At 46.6% G+C, this 16275-nt stretch overlaps 1 protein-coding gene across 1 annotated transcript in view; it reads left to right on the forward strand.

Annotated features, from left to right (window-relative positions):
- Positions 1–16275, forward strand: part of Prkca (protein kinase C alpha) — a 403981-nt gene that overhangs the window by 344528 nt on the left and 43178 nt on the right. The window contains exons 9-13 of the mRNA XM_028865238.2: positions 6601–6738; positions 8969–9142; positions 11735–11826; positions 14254–14316; positions 15088–15226. Coding sequence (XP_028721071.1) covers positions 6601–6738; positions 8969–9142; positions 11735–11826; positions 14254–14316; positions 15088–15226 — 606 coding nt within the window. The remainder of the gene's footprint in view (positions 1–6600; positions 6739–8968; positions 9143–11734; positions 11827–14253; positions 14317–15087; positions 15227–16275) is intronic.

A 16275-nucleotide genomic window follows, 5' to 3' on the forward strand; every position in this document is an offset into this window, starting at 1 on the left:
AGCCTACAGAGCAGTGGTTCTCAACCCTCCTAGTGCTATGACCCTTTAATATAGTTCCTCATATTGTGGTGACTCTCTAACCATAAAATTATTTTCATTGCTGCTGCTTATTATTATTATTAAGAAATTTTCTATTCATTTTACATACCAACCACGGACCCTCCCCTCTCCTCCCTCCTCCCCACCAGCCTTTCCCCTCCCATTGCTACTTCTTAATTATAATCTTGCTACTGTTATGCATCATAATGTAAATATCTAATATGCAAGATATCTGATATGCAACCCCTGTGAAAGGGTCTTTCATCACCATAGGGGGTCACGACTCACAGGTTGAGAACCACTGCTCTAGAGCATGAACTTGGAGATAACATCTTTTCCCAGTATGAAAAGGTGGACACACCTGACTGAAGATGGTCCCAAGCCAGATCGGAAAGAACGCTGCTAGAAGTCCCAACCAATAATGTATACCAATGTCCTAGAAGAAGTCAAGGCTTGTCTTTTGGAATTGGTGTGTCCTGACTCCTTGGGTTTCCTACCGCCCCCCCATCTTCCCAGATGTCCTTGTACAGTCGCTAGTGGACATCACCAGCCTTGCCCAATCCAAACCTTAACCTGATGACTCTGCATCTACTTGGGGTCTAAGAACAAGAGAGAGATTCAAACAGAAAATGGTGCATCTGCCTGCTCTAGAAACAGTGAGGCGTCCGATGGCAGGGAGTGAGAATTCCCTAACACGTGTCGAGAAAATGCAGGTTCCAGGGGCTTCTGTACCTGTTAACTATGATGTGAAAAATGAGAGATTGCAGGGCATCTGTAGAATGTTTCCAGTGATTGTCTCTAGCTGATAAAATCATAGGTACTTATTTCTTTCTTTTAAAAAAATGTATGCATCTTAAATTTTTCTAAAATGAACATATATTGCTTTATTTCAAGAAGAAATAACTCTGCCTTTTAGAAAATGTTATGTGAAAAAAAAACAATTATTCATTTGTTCAGAGAATTTGAGGTACGCTGTATCCCAGACATGTCCTATGCTCTGGAGTTAGACCAGAGAGAACCAGAGGAGAGGGGTGACTGGTTCACAGAGCATAAAGAGACCAGGAAGAGCAGAAGGAAACACAAACCACAGGAAGCAAGGTGACAGGGACAGCTGACAGAGTGAGTGGGGGATCCCAGATGCTTAAGGCATCATTTGTAGACTAGAAGGAAGGTCGGTATGCCTATGTGGGTCACAGGAGGCAGAAAGAATAAAGGTCTCCAGGGGACAGCATACCTGGCCTGTTCCAATAAATGACAAATGAGTTAGCCAGAGAACAGCAGGCTTCTCATCTACTTCACTGTGCTGCCCAAGACCCATAATACCCATTAAGTAGCATCCTTTTAACCTGTTGCCTAGCAACCGAGTAGCAGGACTAGATGTCAGGACTCATTGCTGTTCCACTAACCTAGCTGACAGGTCCCCCTAGCAAGCCCTCCCCAAGTCCTCACGATTTGCTTCAAAGCACTCAATTGCTCTGAGCCAGTATTGCAGCGTGCATGGGCGAATCCACTTCCTTGAGGGTAAGGTTTTGTGCCATGGTTCTGTATGGCACATCTGCTTCCGCTAACCCATCCTGCTTTGTGGAGCAGTGCTGAAATGCCTTGTCAGCATTTTCATCATGAAAAGAAAAAGGAAAAAACATGTAAAAGAAATCCATAACAGTTTATGTGCTTCCATGGTTGGGCACCACTGGCCTGTCACCCCTGGAATGTCAGACGTAGAAGGGCCCTTCCACAGCTCTCAAGTCCAAAGGCAGTCACTATGTCACACTGTAAATAGTTTTGATAAACACATTCATCAGAGCCATACTCACACTAACTGGAGAATCAGAACGTTTTGAGTGGGGCAGAGTGGAGTCAGACACTGACCCGCACTTCAGAGGTTACCAAATGACCACTGGGAGACTTGCTCTCATACTGCAATGTAGGTCTTAGGCTTGGATAAACCAGAACTTCTTGTCAAAATTTCCAGGCAGAGAGGCATGGTGTGAAAGCCAACAAGTGATGACGGTACACTCACCATAACACTGGGTCTTTGGGGTCACGTTGCTTGTTTAGCGAAGCCAACATACACTCAGTGCACACAATTCAATCAAGGCAAGGTGTCATTGGCATTAACTTAGACCTCTGCCATCACTGCTACCAGAGGTCAAATTATCCCAGTTCTGCTGCTGCAAATGGCTTAACCTGATAGAAAATGTGTCTCCCACCACCCCGTCCTTCGTATACCTAATGTAAGTTATTACTTTTGTTATCATTATTTTATGGATTTTAAAGTCAGCAACTTATGTAACCCAGGCTGCCTTGAACTACTGGTCAAGCTGCCTCTGCCTCCATCTCCATGTGCAGAAACTGACTTCAGGGTTATACCATCACACCCCACAATTCAAGTCATTTGGCATGGAACTCATCCTGGTTTTAATTTGCAAACCCTGCATTAGTGAGCTGAGTGTAAGGAGTCTCTCACATTGTACAGACAAGTCCTTGGACCCAGGAGGGGGCCACTTATATAGACTTGTGACTCACTTCCAGTAAACACAGGCACATGCAGATCTGGGTTTGCAGTGTTCAGATTCCTGTCATACGGTTTGCTTGTCCCCAACTCAACCTGTAGCACTTCAGGGGCTACAAAATGCCTCTGTAGTTCCAAATGAGATTCAGTATTAGTTGGTTATCAGCTCATTTCCTTATGAGGGGTGGACACTGGCTAGTCTCAGAGCCTGGGAATCCAGGTGGCATCATGAAGCCAGGCTTGACAAATGTTCAGGTTCCATCTTTTGAAGAATCCGAATTCCCCAGGTGCAAGTTATTTTAGTCAAAGCCAATAACACATGCTATGCTGTTAAGGACAAAAGAAGAGAACATGGGAAAGTTCTAGCATTTAGAATTACCTTGTTCTGTTTTACAGCATCGCACATCAAGGTTTTCATTTTTCCCTTTTTTGAATAATTTCAATGCTGTTTTGTTTTGCTTTGCTTTGTTTCTACACACGGTTTCTCTGTGTAGCCCTGGCTGTCCTGGAACTCACTCTGGAGACCAGGCTGGTCTCAAACTCAGAGATCCTCCTGTCTCTGCCTTTGGAGTGTTGGGATTAAAGGTTATGAGCCATCATGCCCAATGACATGCTTTTTCTATAACACCTTTACCTATAACCTATAACCTAGTGCTTCTCAACCTTCCTAATGCTGCAAACCTTTAATACAATTCCTCATGTTGTGGTAACCCCCAACCATAACATTATTTTCATTGCTATTTCATAACTGTAATTTTGCTACTGTTATGAATTGTAATGTAAATATCTGATATGCAGGATATCTGATATGCAACCTGATGAAAAGGTCATTCAACCCCCTGCTGGTTGAGAACCACTGCCTTAACTGATCTTAGTCCAACCCTGCAGGGGACTTGATATCTAGATGCTGCAGAAATCTCCATTTGCTCTCCCGCCATGCCCTCCCCTGAGAGGCTGTGAGGCCCGTGAGACATACACAGCCACTAGATAGAGCACAAGCATGAGCAAGGGCCACAGGGAGTCAGTCCGTATTCCATTGCTGCAACAAAACACGCAAAGCTAGCCAGTATATGAATTAAAGAGGGTTATCTAGCTTATGGTTCTGAAGGATCAGAAGTGTGAGCTAGTGTCCGTCTGCCTTGTGGTGAGGGCTGACATCGGGTAGAAACGGAAGGGGGCTTCTGAGCACTCCCCCTCCTGTCACTGCCTGCTGTCAGCCTCTGCCATCTGACTCCTGTTTGCTCTCACCCCAGCAGGGCATCTGCCCATGTTGGTCCCTGTTTACATTGCCATAGTAAAGGATGTCAGCAGGTGGCAATGGGCTCCAGCTGTATCCCTACACACACATACATTGATTCGATTTGCACTCTTGGTGAAGTCTGCACTACACTCCAACAGCCAGAGTAATGTCAGCAATATGCAAGTCAGGAAGGGCAAGTCTCTCGGTCCTGCTGTGAAGCCAGTTGCCAAGCAACCCATTCAGAACCAAGAGGAAGAAATGGTGGGCTCAGAAGCAGAACTTGTTATGGGATGGCTGTGCCTTCTAGAATGTGGCCGGGGGAAGAAGAGAAATCCAGCTGTTCACAGCATCTGGTTTCTGGCCAGGGTCCCTCCTAGAAGGCCTCTAGGACTGTCCCTAAATCACCCCCAACACAACACACACACACACACACACACTCACAACTAACACAGTTGCTAAGTATCCCTGGCTATCTTCTCAAACTCCATAGTACTTTGAATCCCTCCTTCGAGTGGAACTTGCTCAAAGGCAGCCCCAGACCAGCAAAGTTGAAGTACTTATGGATTTCTGCTGTGAAAGAAAACTCAGAATCAGAGGTTGCTTGGTGTCCTTATGCAGCAAGGCCTGCAGTTGGCCAAATGGAAATGGCTCTGTAGGAAAACTGGGGTGGTGGGCAGTGCCACTCTGGATGGCAACACATTTATACAAATACCTAGGTCATTTATACCTCAGGACTAGTTTGGGCAGGGGTGAGATCTAACCCACCCCGTGGGCTGGGTCCCCAAGCAGCCAGCTGTCTATATTGAGTACAATTAGTGAAGTCTTGATCTGGTTCCCTCTAGCCTCCCTCTGTGAGCACAGATGGAATTCCACTTTGGGGGAGACTTTTCCTCAGCAGTATGAGCCTCCACCCGTCATGCCCACATCCCCACCCTAACACAGGGACTGCCTGTATTGGGTTGGCCTGTAGTCACGTCTGTGAGGATTGTCTTGGTTGATATGGGAAGTCTTTGATAATAAAGAAACAAACCTGCAAATACACATTTTCCCCTAGAGCTGGGACCCCGCTTTGCCAAGGCATCTGTCCATAGTGAGGCCCCTGATGCCTCCTTACCTCCTCTGCCATCTACCCATTGACCCACGGTGGTGGTTTAAATAAGAATGGCCCCCATTGGCTCATCCATTCAAATGCTTAGTCACCAGGAAGTGGCACTATTTGAGAAGGATTAGGAGGTGTGGCCTTGTTGGAGAAAGTGTGTCACTGGGGGTGGGCCTTGAAGTAGCCAAAGCTTATGCCAGGCCCAGTCTCTCTGCCTCTCTGCCTGATGATCAGGATGTCAGTCTGAGCTACTGCTCCAGAACCATGAGTGTCACCATGTTTCCGCCATGCCCCCGCCATGATGATCATGGACTAACGCTTTGAAACTGTAAGCAAGCCCCCACTTAAATGCTGTCTTGTGTAAGAGTTGACTTGGTCTTCACAGCAATAGAACAGTGATGAAGACACCTACCCGTAGAGGTGTTGACCACCTGAGTGAGAGCCTAGCTCCTACTACTGAGCTCCCACCCACACTTAGGTCTGCGGCGCTGAGGAAGAGGAGGTGCTCCTAACATAAAGACTGCATCTAAAGCAGCCTCTTGCTGCAGCCCTGTAACACCGTTCCTCGTGCCATGGCGACCCCCAGCCATAAAAGTATTTTCATTGCAGCTTCCTAACTGTAATTTTGCTACTGTTATGAATCATAATGTAGGAATCTAATATGCAGGATATCTGATATGCGACCCCTGTGAAAGGGTCATTCGACAACCAAAGGACTTGAGACCACAGGTTAAGAACCACTGATCTAAAGCAATTATCCTTGCCCTTAAAATTGGGTCTGAGGCTGTGGAAGATGCACCAATGCTAGGACACTGGCTCTCTCTCATTATCTAACAGACATTTCAAAACGCTAAGTCTGACAGCAGGTATGACGCTGCACCAGCTCTGGCTTCCCTGCATTCTCAGGGGCTTCCTTGCTGACCACTGAAGTATCAGTGCCCATGGCATCTCATTGGCCTTTTCCTTCTGCCAAAGCCCTCTTCTTTCTCCCCATTGGAGGTGAGAGTGGAACTCTCTGTGAGAGTCCAACACCAGTGGTCCCCTCTCAGGGTTGTCACGTGGTGCAATCCAGTGTGCAAAGACTCCTTCTGGTACCAGAGCATCATTTACCGGGTGTCCTCCAGGCTGATGTGAAACCAGATGCCGGGAGCTGACTATTTCTTTTCATCAATCCAACTCCTGACTTAACTAAACAAACCCCTGTTCTTCCTGCTCTCTTGAAAGCAGCAATAAATCATCCTCAAAGCTCACCAATTAAGCTGCTCCTCTCTGGAGAACATTCTGCTGTCATTTCTGCCTGGGTACAAATTTCCTACATATGGATTAATTTTGTTACAACTAAGAAAAAAAAAATCCACTCACAGTCTCATTTCCTTGATTATGTTAACAGTCTCAAAACACTATTTACCCTCAAGAAGTCAACTTTCCATCCCAGAATCAGAATTCACCTGCCGTGGGCAGGTTCTTTTGAATGAACTCTCGGTTATTGTATGGAATTGTTAGCTAGGTGAAGGCTGGAAGAGTATTACTTTGTAGATCTTCCCCCGGGGATGCCTAGAGCTGCTGGCCATCACTCCTTACCCTCCCGTTGCTTTTCTCAGCCTGTTCCTCACCATTGACATCCAGCTTATTAACAGCATGCTGGTTTCTGTCACTCTTTCCTTGGGGGAGAAAATGACCAATGGCTTTTCATGTTTGTGCTTGTTTCAGAAAGCCAAGCTCGGCCCTGCTGGTAACAAAGTCATCAGCCCTTCAGAAGACAGGAAGCAACCGTCCAACAACCTTGACAGAGTGAAGCTCACAGACTTCAATTTCCTCATGGTGCTGGGGAAGGGGAGTTTTGGGAAGGTAAGAAGTGGGGAGTTTTGCACAAAATGTTGGATCAGTGCTGCACAGCATTGGATCATATAGGCACATTGCTCAGATAGTTTGGATGTCATTAAAAACAGCTAGAGTGTTGGGGAGATGACTATCAGTTAAAAGCACGTGATTTCCTTCCAGAGAACCTGTGTTTGGTCTCCAGCACCCTTCAGGCAGCTCATAACCAACCACTTATAAGTCTAGCTCTGGGAGACCCAGTACCTCTGTCCTCCAAGGGCACCTGCACTCACATGCACATACCCCACCACACACATGCACACATACATGCATAATTAGAAATAAAATAAACCTTTTTGAACAACTGTGCTGAGTTGCGGAGATTGCTCAGTCAGTAAAGTACTTGCAAGTAGATCTGAGCCCATGTGAGGTCTACTGGCATGCACTAATAGCCCCAGCACCAGAGACAAGTGGATCCTGAGACCCAGCTGGCCAGCCAACCTAGCCCATTTGGCCAGTTCAATGCAGCAAGAGATTCTACCTTAAAAAAAATAAAAAGAAAGAAGAGGAAAAAAATAAAATAAAAATGATGGATTGTATCTGAGGTTGTCCTCTAGCCTAAAAACCAGTATGAACATATACATATGGTCCCTCAGTGTATTTATATGCAAGTGAGTGCACACACATGTGGGCATATACACACACACACACACACACACACACACACACACACACAACTACAAAGAGTTCGTTTGTGGTATCCCCTTTTCCCCATGTTCAGACTAGAGGACATGCTCCAAAATGCTATTAGGATGATTGATTTTTACAACTAGAAATTGAACATGAACTTATCCTAAGCCTGGGTGATTGTTATGGTGAGACCCTACAGTGGGGCCATGTGCTCACTGTTTGTCTTCTGTGGCCCCAAACCTTGTGACAGACCCATGAACTGATTTTGAGCCTGCCTTTTTCTGTGTTTTTGTTCTTGGCCTTGAAGATTGCAAAGGTTACATTTTACTCTCAGAATGTTTCCAGAAAACATGAATATGAATAATTCCAGACTAATCCCATTAAAGAATATTAAATATTCCCATTATCAGACAAAGTAGCAACTTTGTATATTAATACCCTACACTGTCTACAAACCTGGATACTTTAAAAAGGAATATGAATGCTAAAGGAATTTTAACTTGAAGTATCTTACAATACTTGAAATCCAGATATAAGGTTTATGTCAGCCAGCTTTCTGTAACTATATAGAATTTCCCGAAGCGATTTACTTATAAAGTGATAAGGTTTGTTTTGGGTCATGGTCTTAGAGGTTTCTGTTCATGATTGAGTGGTTCCATTACTTTTGGTTGCTCAAAAGATAGTACATCATGGCAGGAATGTGTGCTGGAACAAACTGCATCATCACTTCAGCAGCCAGGAAACAAAACAAGAAAAGAATGTGACCCTGGTCCCACAGTGCCCTTCAAGGGCATCACACACCCCCAGTAACCTAAGGACTGTGATAGTTAGCTTTAATTGTCAATTTAACATAACCTAGAATCTCTTGGAAATGGAGAGGGATTGTGTACATTGGTTTGGACTATGGGACTGTGTATGGGGGAATCATCTTACTTAAGTTAATTGATTTGGAGAAACTCAGCCTGCTGTGAGAAGCACCATTCCCTAGGCAAGGCATCCTGAACTACTCAAGAGTGAGCTGAGCACAAGCATGTAAGCATGCATGTGTGTATTCATGTCTCTCTGCTCTTGACTATGGCTGTGATGTGACTAGCTGTTTGACATTCCTGTCTTGACTTGTCCACAATGATGGACTGTAAGCTGTAAGCTGAAATAAATCCTTTCCCCCTTAAGTTATTTTCTTTTTTCTTTTTTCAGTCAGTGTATTTTATCACAGCAACAGAAATAAAGCTAGAAAAGACCTTAGCTCCTACAGAGTCTCCCACCTCCCATTGTTTCAGGGTCTCCCACCTCCCACTGGTTCAGGGTCTCCCACCCCCCACTATTAACCGGGGTCTCCCACCTCCCACTGTTGCCACACCAGGGACCAAGACTTCTACATGTGGACTTTAAGTAATGCTACCCATAATGCAACCATACCAAATCCTTAGTATTTTTTCATCCCACACTCCCAGACTCACACCAGCTGTTACTGAGCTGCCCCTGCCCCTGTTCCTCACACCCTCTGCTCCTACTCCCAGCACCAGATGTCAGCCAACCAGTGTTGAGCCTTCTCTCCTTCTCTCCGCAGGTGATGCTCGCTGACAGGAAGGGAACAGAGGAACTGTATGCCATCAAAATCCTGAAGAAGGATGTGGTGATCCAGGACGATGACGTGGAGTGCACCATGGTGGAAAAGCGGGTTCTGGCCCTGCTAGACAAGCCCCCGTTCCTGACACAGCTGCACTCCTGTTTCCAGACTGTGGTAAGGACTGTGGTTTCTGTCAATACACTCCCTCTCGTCTGGAGGCTGGGTCATGGCCTCAAGACCCTCTCATCCTGATAATTTAATTCAGTTTCCTTTGGGGACAGGCTGCCACTGCTCATCCTTCATTACAGTAGCATTTACGCTATGTTAGGTATAAGTAATCTAAAGGTGTCAGTGGGTATATATATATTTGAATTACATACAAATACTAAACCACTTTAAATGAGGGGCTTGCACATGGACTGTATGAAAGAGGTCTTCTTCATGCAGGCCCTGTGCTAAGAGTTACACAGAACAGCCATAGATTCACAGCCCTGCCTTCCTTTTTAGTAAACCAGGCTGGCCTGGAACTCACAGAGATCCACCTGGCTCTGCCTCTCGAGTGCTGTGATTAAAGGCGTGCGCCACCATGCCTGGCCAGCCCTGTTTTTAAGGAACAATGACCCAGCTGCCGAGCACAGCATTGGAACACGGAATCTCCGTTTCCTAAGGAGCGTGCCCTGTATAATGATACAATAGGAATAGCAAGTTACTCCCTGTCCTGCAGCCCAGGAGCCGTGAGCAAGATCACAAGAAATAAATCCAAACTGTACCATCTCCTGGCATGTGAAATGCAGAGTTTAGCGTCTGAAAGTCACTCTCTGAGGACAAAGCCACATCCGTCCACTCCCCTGTCACCTGCAGCTGCCCCCCACTGTGAAGGCCAAGATGAGGAGTTACAAGAGACAGGCAAAACCTGCATCCCCTATCTGGCCCTTTACAGGAAAAGGGCCCTTATGAAAGACCCCAATAACTCTGCGACCCTTGTCACAGAGTAAAATTAGAAAGAAAGAAATGTTCGTGTTACCAAGGCACTGTAGGGCTTTCCAGTCACCACAGAAACATACACATTAAGATACACCACAACGAGCCGGGCGTTGGTGGTGCATGCAGAGGCAGGAGGATCTCTGTGAGTTTGAGTCTAGCCTGGTCTACAAAGCGAGTTCCAGGACAGCCAGGGCTATTACACGGAGAAATCCTGTCTTTAAAAAAAAAAAAAAAAAGATACACCACAATGTGTCAGTGCAGGCAGATGTTTCCCACCTCCGTTTAATGAGGTACAGTTGTCGGGGCTCACTCCTCCAACAGCTATCATTACTGCCATCTCATTTATAACTGTCCTGTGGTCAAAAATTGAGACGTGATCATTTCCCTTTTTAAAATCTTGGGAAACACCCTAAATGCCTTTGGATAGTCAGTCTCAAAACGAGGCATCCCCGTGGGCATGGCTTGGGCTGGGGCTGCAGAGCCGGCACCGGCCACTGTGTGTCAGCCTCACACTGGGCACTCGGTCAGCTCTGCCCCCTTCACCACCACCCCGCCCCCCCCACACACACACACCCTCCACCCAGGCTGTCAGCTGCTCCAGCCCCCTGCCAGAGGTAGTGGTAAGATGGGAGGGAAACTGCATCCCATTCCCTGACCCTATGGACACTGTGCAGCACTGGGAAGTTGCAATGCAAAGAAATGAAGGTGGAATTAAAGCCGGGAGTGGAGCTCCCAAAGCCACTTCCGGCTGTTAGCACCGGCTCCCTCGTTGGTCTCTCCCTCCCCAAGCTGCAGTTTAGTGTTAGTATCCGCTTCGAGATGTTTTCTAGAATCGAGCAGAGGTCAGCTCTTACCATGCTCTGTTGTGCTGTTGGTTATTTCCTCATTAAATTCCCTGGTCTCTCCCATCTGTCCCAGCATAATGTCCTCATAAATATGCAGAGTTACTTGGCTCAGTGATGTATGCCCTCCGTGGGGCCAGCACTTAGCATACCAGTGACAGAGAAAATTTTTATAAAAAGGCAATATTTGAACACATTATGGAGGCAAAAGAACATTGATTAAAATTTCCATCTCTGGTGCTCCCCTCCCCGCCTAAATATCATAAGTTTGTGTAATTTACGAGTTCAACCTAGATATATTTTTAGAAGCATCCCCTTAGGCGTATAACTGCATTAGCATGTACCTCCTGGATGTCACAGGCCAGATTTTACACATGTGTACCATCGATAACATGGGTTAAGATGAAATGATGGGCCCGTGTGGAGTCTTCACACCACCACTAGCTTAGAGATATGTTATCTGTACGGGAGAAGGCGGAGGATGTTTGAGGCCCTTACAGTAACAAGGCACACATGAAACCAGGAAGCAGGCATGTCATCAGACAGCCATCACCTACAGAGCTATGACAGGACATTATCCTTCTCAAGGTCCCCAGGCCATAGGATGAGTTCTGTATCCCCCACCACTGGGAAAAGATTGTAAGAGTGCCCAACAGAGCAACCCGCCAGTGCCCCCCAACAGAGCAACCCACTGGTGCCCCCCAACAGACCAGACCTGCTGGTGCCCCCCAACAGCAGATCTGCTGGTACCCCACAACAGAGCAACCCGCCAGTGCCCCCCAACAGAGCAGATATGCCAGTGCCCCCCAACAGAGCAGATCTGCTGGTGCCCCCCAACAGAGCAACCTGCCAGTGCCACCCCATATTTGATAATGAGAAAGCAAAGCAGATCGATTCTGCCAGGGAGGAGCCCTACTCACGTGTGAACCTTGGTCTACAGGACCGGCTGTACTTCGTCATGGAATACGTCAACGGAGGGGACCTCATGTACCACATTCAGCAAGTCGGGAAATTTAAGGAACCACAAGCAGTGTGAGTATTTTTTTTTATTTTTATTAATATTGTGTTTTGTTTTGTTTGAGTCCTATAATTTAAACAGCCTAATACTCCCAACTTGGAACTCCTTCTGGAGAAAATGTCCAAGGGTAAGTCTTATCATTTGGATCTGAGCACTAAAACTTCCCAGAGCAGCAGACGCACGGACAGACCCATGTATAATAAATATTTCTAAGGACCAGTTAATTCTATTCTCAGCAAATAGAACTGCTGGTGCCCCTCCCAGTCACCTGCTGACAGCCCTTTAGATGGAATACTTCACCATTAACTGAGTGGGTGGTAATTCATGCTCACTATGCATCCAACAAGAGTGTAAAAGGAATGTGAGGCCCAGCCCTTGGGGAGCCCACACCCTCACTTGGCATTTGGAAAAGCCATCCAACAATCTTAACACATTGCTGAAGCTGTACAAGTGTGCAGAAGGTACCACTAATACCCCAGAACTGGAGCACAAGTGTGCAGAAGGTACCACTAGTACCCTAGAACTAGAGCACAAGTGTGCAGAGGGTACCACTAGTACCCCAGAACTGGAGAGTGGGCGCAGCACATAACTGGGGAATACCCACCCCAGAGGTGAGGGGCACCTTCCAAGAGAAGGATGAGAAGAGATGGGGAGCCGAGTCCAGGCAGTGGCCTGCAGTTCGGGCGATGTGAGGTGGGGAGGGCTGGGTGGATGGATGGAGAGTCTGCTGGGAGAGCAGCTGAGGAGGATAGCAGAGGGAAGGGCCTGATCCCGTGGAAGGTCTCCCAGAGCCCACTGGCTGAGGAAAGAAGACGGGGCTGGTGCAAGGGGACCTGTGGGAACCTGCAGGGAAGAACCGGAGCTGGAATAGGCCTTTATCGTTAACGTACATTCTATAAGAGGAAGAGCAGAAGGTGGTGACTTGGGCAAGAGAAGGAAACCTCTTTCCGTGACATCCTCAGGCTGGGGTGAGGACCCCAAGGGAAGACTCAGAAGCTTATCTCGGAGCCTCACACTGGGACGCTCCTTACCTGCAGGGGGAATGCAGGGGCAGAGAAATGGGCCCCAGGTGGAAGTGGGTGGAGGAGGGGACCTGGACTCCCGCACCATCACCGGTCTCACATCCAGGGCGACTGCAACTTGAACAGAAGCAAACTGAACAGAGAACCATTTTCCATACCTAGATGCAGAGGGAGAGTGGGCCTGACCCATTAGTCAGCAAATGGAAATGGGATTGGGGCCCATGTGCGATATGAAACATAGTCAGAGGAATCCAGGGCCTATGTGGGATAATCTGCTCCAGAAAGATTAACTGGAGGCAGACAGGGAGCTCTTTAATCGCGAGCTTTAAAAAATATCAAGGGGGCTTTTTCTGCTTTTATTTCTACTAAGAAGCAAATGCATTTTTACACCTGGCTTTATCCCTTCTTTATACATCACAGAGCATTAAGATACTCGCATTGTAAAATAAAGCTCGGAAGCCCAGAGCCAGAAAAGTAGAGGTAGCAAGACGGCCACCTTGTGTTACCAAGCTACTGGATGGCACCTCATCTGATACCATTCTGCTTGTGCTGCAGAAAAGTTAAGAATGTAGGAAATGTGAAAAATAACACAAAAATCACCTGTGATCCTCTCTCCTCTCTCCCCCGCCCTGTCCCAGCCTCCCCTGCCAGCCCCGAGAGGTGGCCCCACTGCAGCCATTGTGTTTAGTTTAAGCCTCCAGGAATGTATTTACCCCGTGTGGACTTGTGGCTCCTTGGACTTCAAAGGCTCCCCAGTGCTATGCAGATTTTAAAACATTGTTCTGCATTTAATCTGAGTTCCAGATATTAACCTATTAATGATTTTGAAGTGATGGTAATGACTGTTTTTATTATGAATTATTTAAAAGGGCAAACTCAGGCATGAATCATGGCGCGTGCTCCATTTATTCCATTGGGCACTTGGCTAAGGAGTAAAGCAGCTAATGCATTCAGCAGCACGGCTTCGTCTTTGGGGAGTGGATGCATTCTCAAACACCAAACCTACTTCATCCACGTGTTAGAGAATCGTAACTTTTCCCACGCAACCACACTCCTGACACAGAAGAGTCTCACAAGTATTCACTCCTTAAACTGTTATATTAGAAATTAATGTGTAGGGAGTAAATGAGCTGCTCACTTTCCACAGTCAAGAAAAATAAGTCTGTCTCATTGGTGTGATGGAGAGACAGCTGTGGAAAGCACATGTGCAGGGTGATCTCAGAGAGCTCTAGGTTCTCTCTCTCTCTCTCTCTCTCTCTCTCTCTCTCTCTCTCTCTCTCTCTCTCTCTCTCTCTCTCTCTCCTTCCATCTCCCATCTCCCATCTCCCATCTCTCATCTCTCTGATGCCCAAACTTGAGTCAAAGAAGTATCCAGAAAGCTCCCAAAGCCAGATGTCTGAAGCACACTTTCTTTTGCAGATTCTATGCAGCGGAGATCTCCATTGGACTGTTCTTCCTTCACAAAAGAGGAATCATTTACAGGTGTGTCCTAGAGCTCTTCCTGCAGCCTCTGTGGGCAGGGGACTGATCCTGTGATGGGGACTTGAGACTTGCTGATCCCCTTCCTCCTCTGTAGCCTCGGGCAGACGAGAGCCGCCGCTTTTTGATTTCTAGTCTCCTTTCAGCTTGTCACATTTTCCGCTCCGCTGGCAGCGCCTTCCTCTGCCTTTTATTTGAATGGAGGACAGAGAGTGGCGGAAAGTAGACTGCCATTCTAGATACTCAGCAGGAGAAGGACATGGGAGCTGGGGAGAGAGGAAAGCAAGCGGGGACTATTGAATTAATGCTTCGGGGTTTTGGCGAAAATATTGTATCAAAAAAGAAAGTATCTTGAATAATTAAGAAGACATTGGCTCAGGCAGGATAGAGGATACATGGAAGGTAGCTCTAAACCTGTCACTTGGGAAACCTAGCTATGTGTCTGTGTCCCCACTTCTGTGTAGGATATTAATAAATCAAATGCCTGGTATCGCCCCAAACCTGATCATTTGGAATCCCTGGATTTGTAGCCACAGATATGATTGGGAATCAGTAATTCAACCCTTTACCATTCACTTGGCATTTAAATACCTACCATATCCCAGGCTCTGGAGAAAGAAAGACACAGTAATTCCTTGGTGTCTGGTCTCCAGGGACTTACCACATGAGTGCCACTGAGATGGCGGCGAGGCAAACATCCTTCTATTTCACCAGCTGCAAGCAAATTAAGTCATGTCCTGGGACGGCCCCTGACATTCACCTGCTTCCTTGCAGGGATCTGAAGCTGGACAATGTCATGCTGGATTCAGAAGGACATATCAAGATCGCTGATTTTGGCATGTGCAAGGAGCACATGATGGATGGAGTCACGACTAGGACCTTCTGTGGGACTCCCGATTACATTGCCCCAGAGGTAAGGGTCCCCAGTTGTTGTTTTCAATCTACAGACACATGCCCTCCAGAGAATACAAGGTTGTGTGTGGGCCATGACCACAGAGTAAACTAAAGTAGACAAACCATACTCAAACAGGGAAAAGAAACAGGTGTGTCCATCTCACCTAGCAAGGCCATGTTCTAGTTCACCGAACTTCTGGTTTTGTTCTGTGTACCTGTGAGACAGTCACATGATAAACTGTTTACCTTATATGCCTGTGGTCATAATAATTTCAGAGACACTGGAATTGGGGGGATTTGCTTATATATACTACAATCTGCCTGTAAATGTTGAGTAAGAAGGTAGTCACCATCCTGGTTCTTAGCATCCTTAGTGTGATGAGGACCTAGTGCCCATGAGTTGATCTTAGATAACAAGGGAGGTAAGAAGAAAGATAAGCTCAGAAGTCAGATCAATGTGAGCTCTAAGCTTGGCTGTTATCTATAGGCTGCAGGGGCTCTGCAGGAAGTTCTTAATCTCTGTGCCCTCCCCATTTTCTTCAAGCAAGTCAGTGACAACAAGAAGTGACATGAGAATATAGCCAGAGACCCTCCCACTGCCACATGCTGTTGCCCTGGTGAGAGTCAGTACTCCTCAGGGAAGCTGAGCTTTTCTTTGTGGTATAGACTACAACAGACTTTTGTTATAAATTCAATTTTTAAATTACATTTCCTTGTGTATGCACATGATCATGGCACCCATATAGAAGTCAGAGAGGAAGGGGGTCAGACCTCTCCTTCCACCATGTGGAGCCCAGGGGTAGAATTTGGGTCATCAGTCTTGGCAGCAAAAGCCTTACCTACTGAGCCATCTAGCTGGCTGCAGAAATTCATTGAATGACATGGCCAAGGGTGATGTTATCTTGATATGTAACTGATTAGGATCTCCTTCCTGGGGGACCCAGTCATTGCTGCCTCCAGCCATGCTATGAACTTACATAATCACATATCCAAATGTGGGTAATAAAGAGATGGTAGAGTAAAAATTACAGCCTTGACTGCAGTATGCTTTCTGAATGCTCCTACTGG

Source organism: Peromyscus leucopus, chromosome 8b, assembly GCF_004664715.2.
Source record: "Peromyscus leucopus breed LL Stock chromosome 8b, UCI_PerLeu_2.1, whole genome shotgun sequence".
NCBI classification, from domain to species: domain Eukaryota; kingdom Metazoa; phylum Chordata; class Mammalia; order Rodentia; family Cricetidae; genus Peromyscus; species Peromyscus leucopus.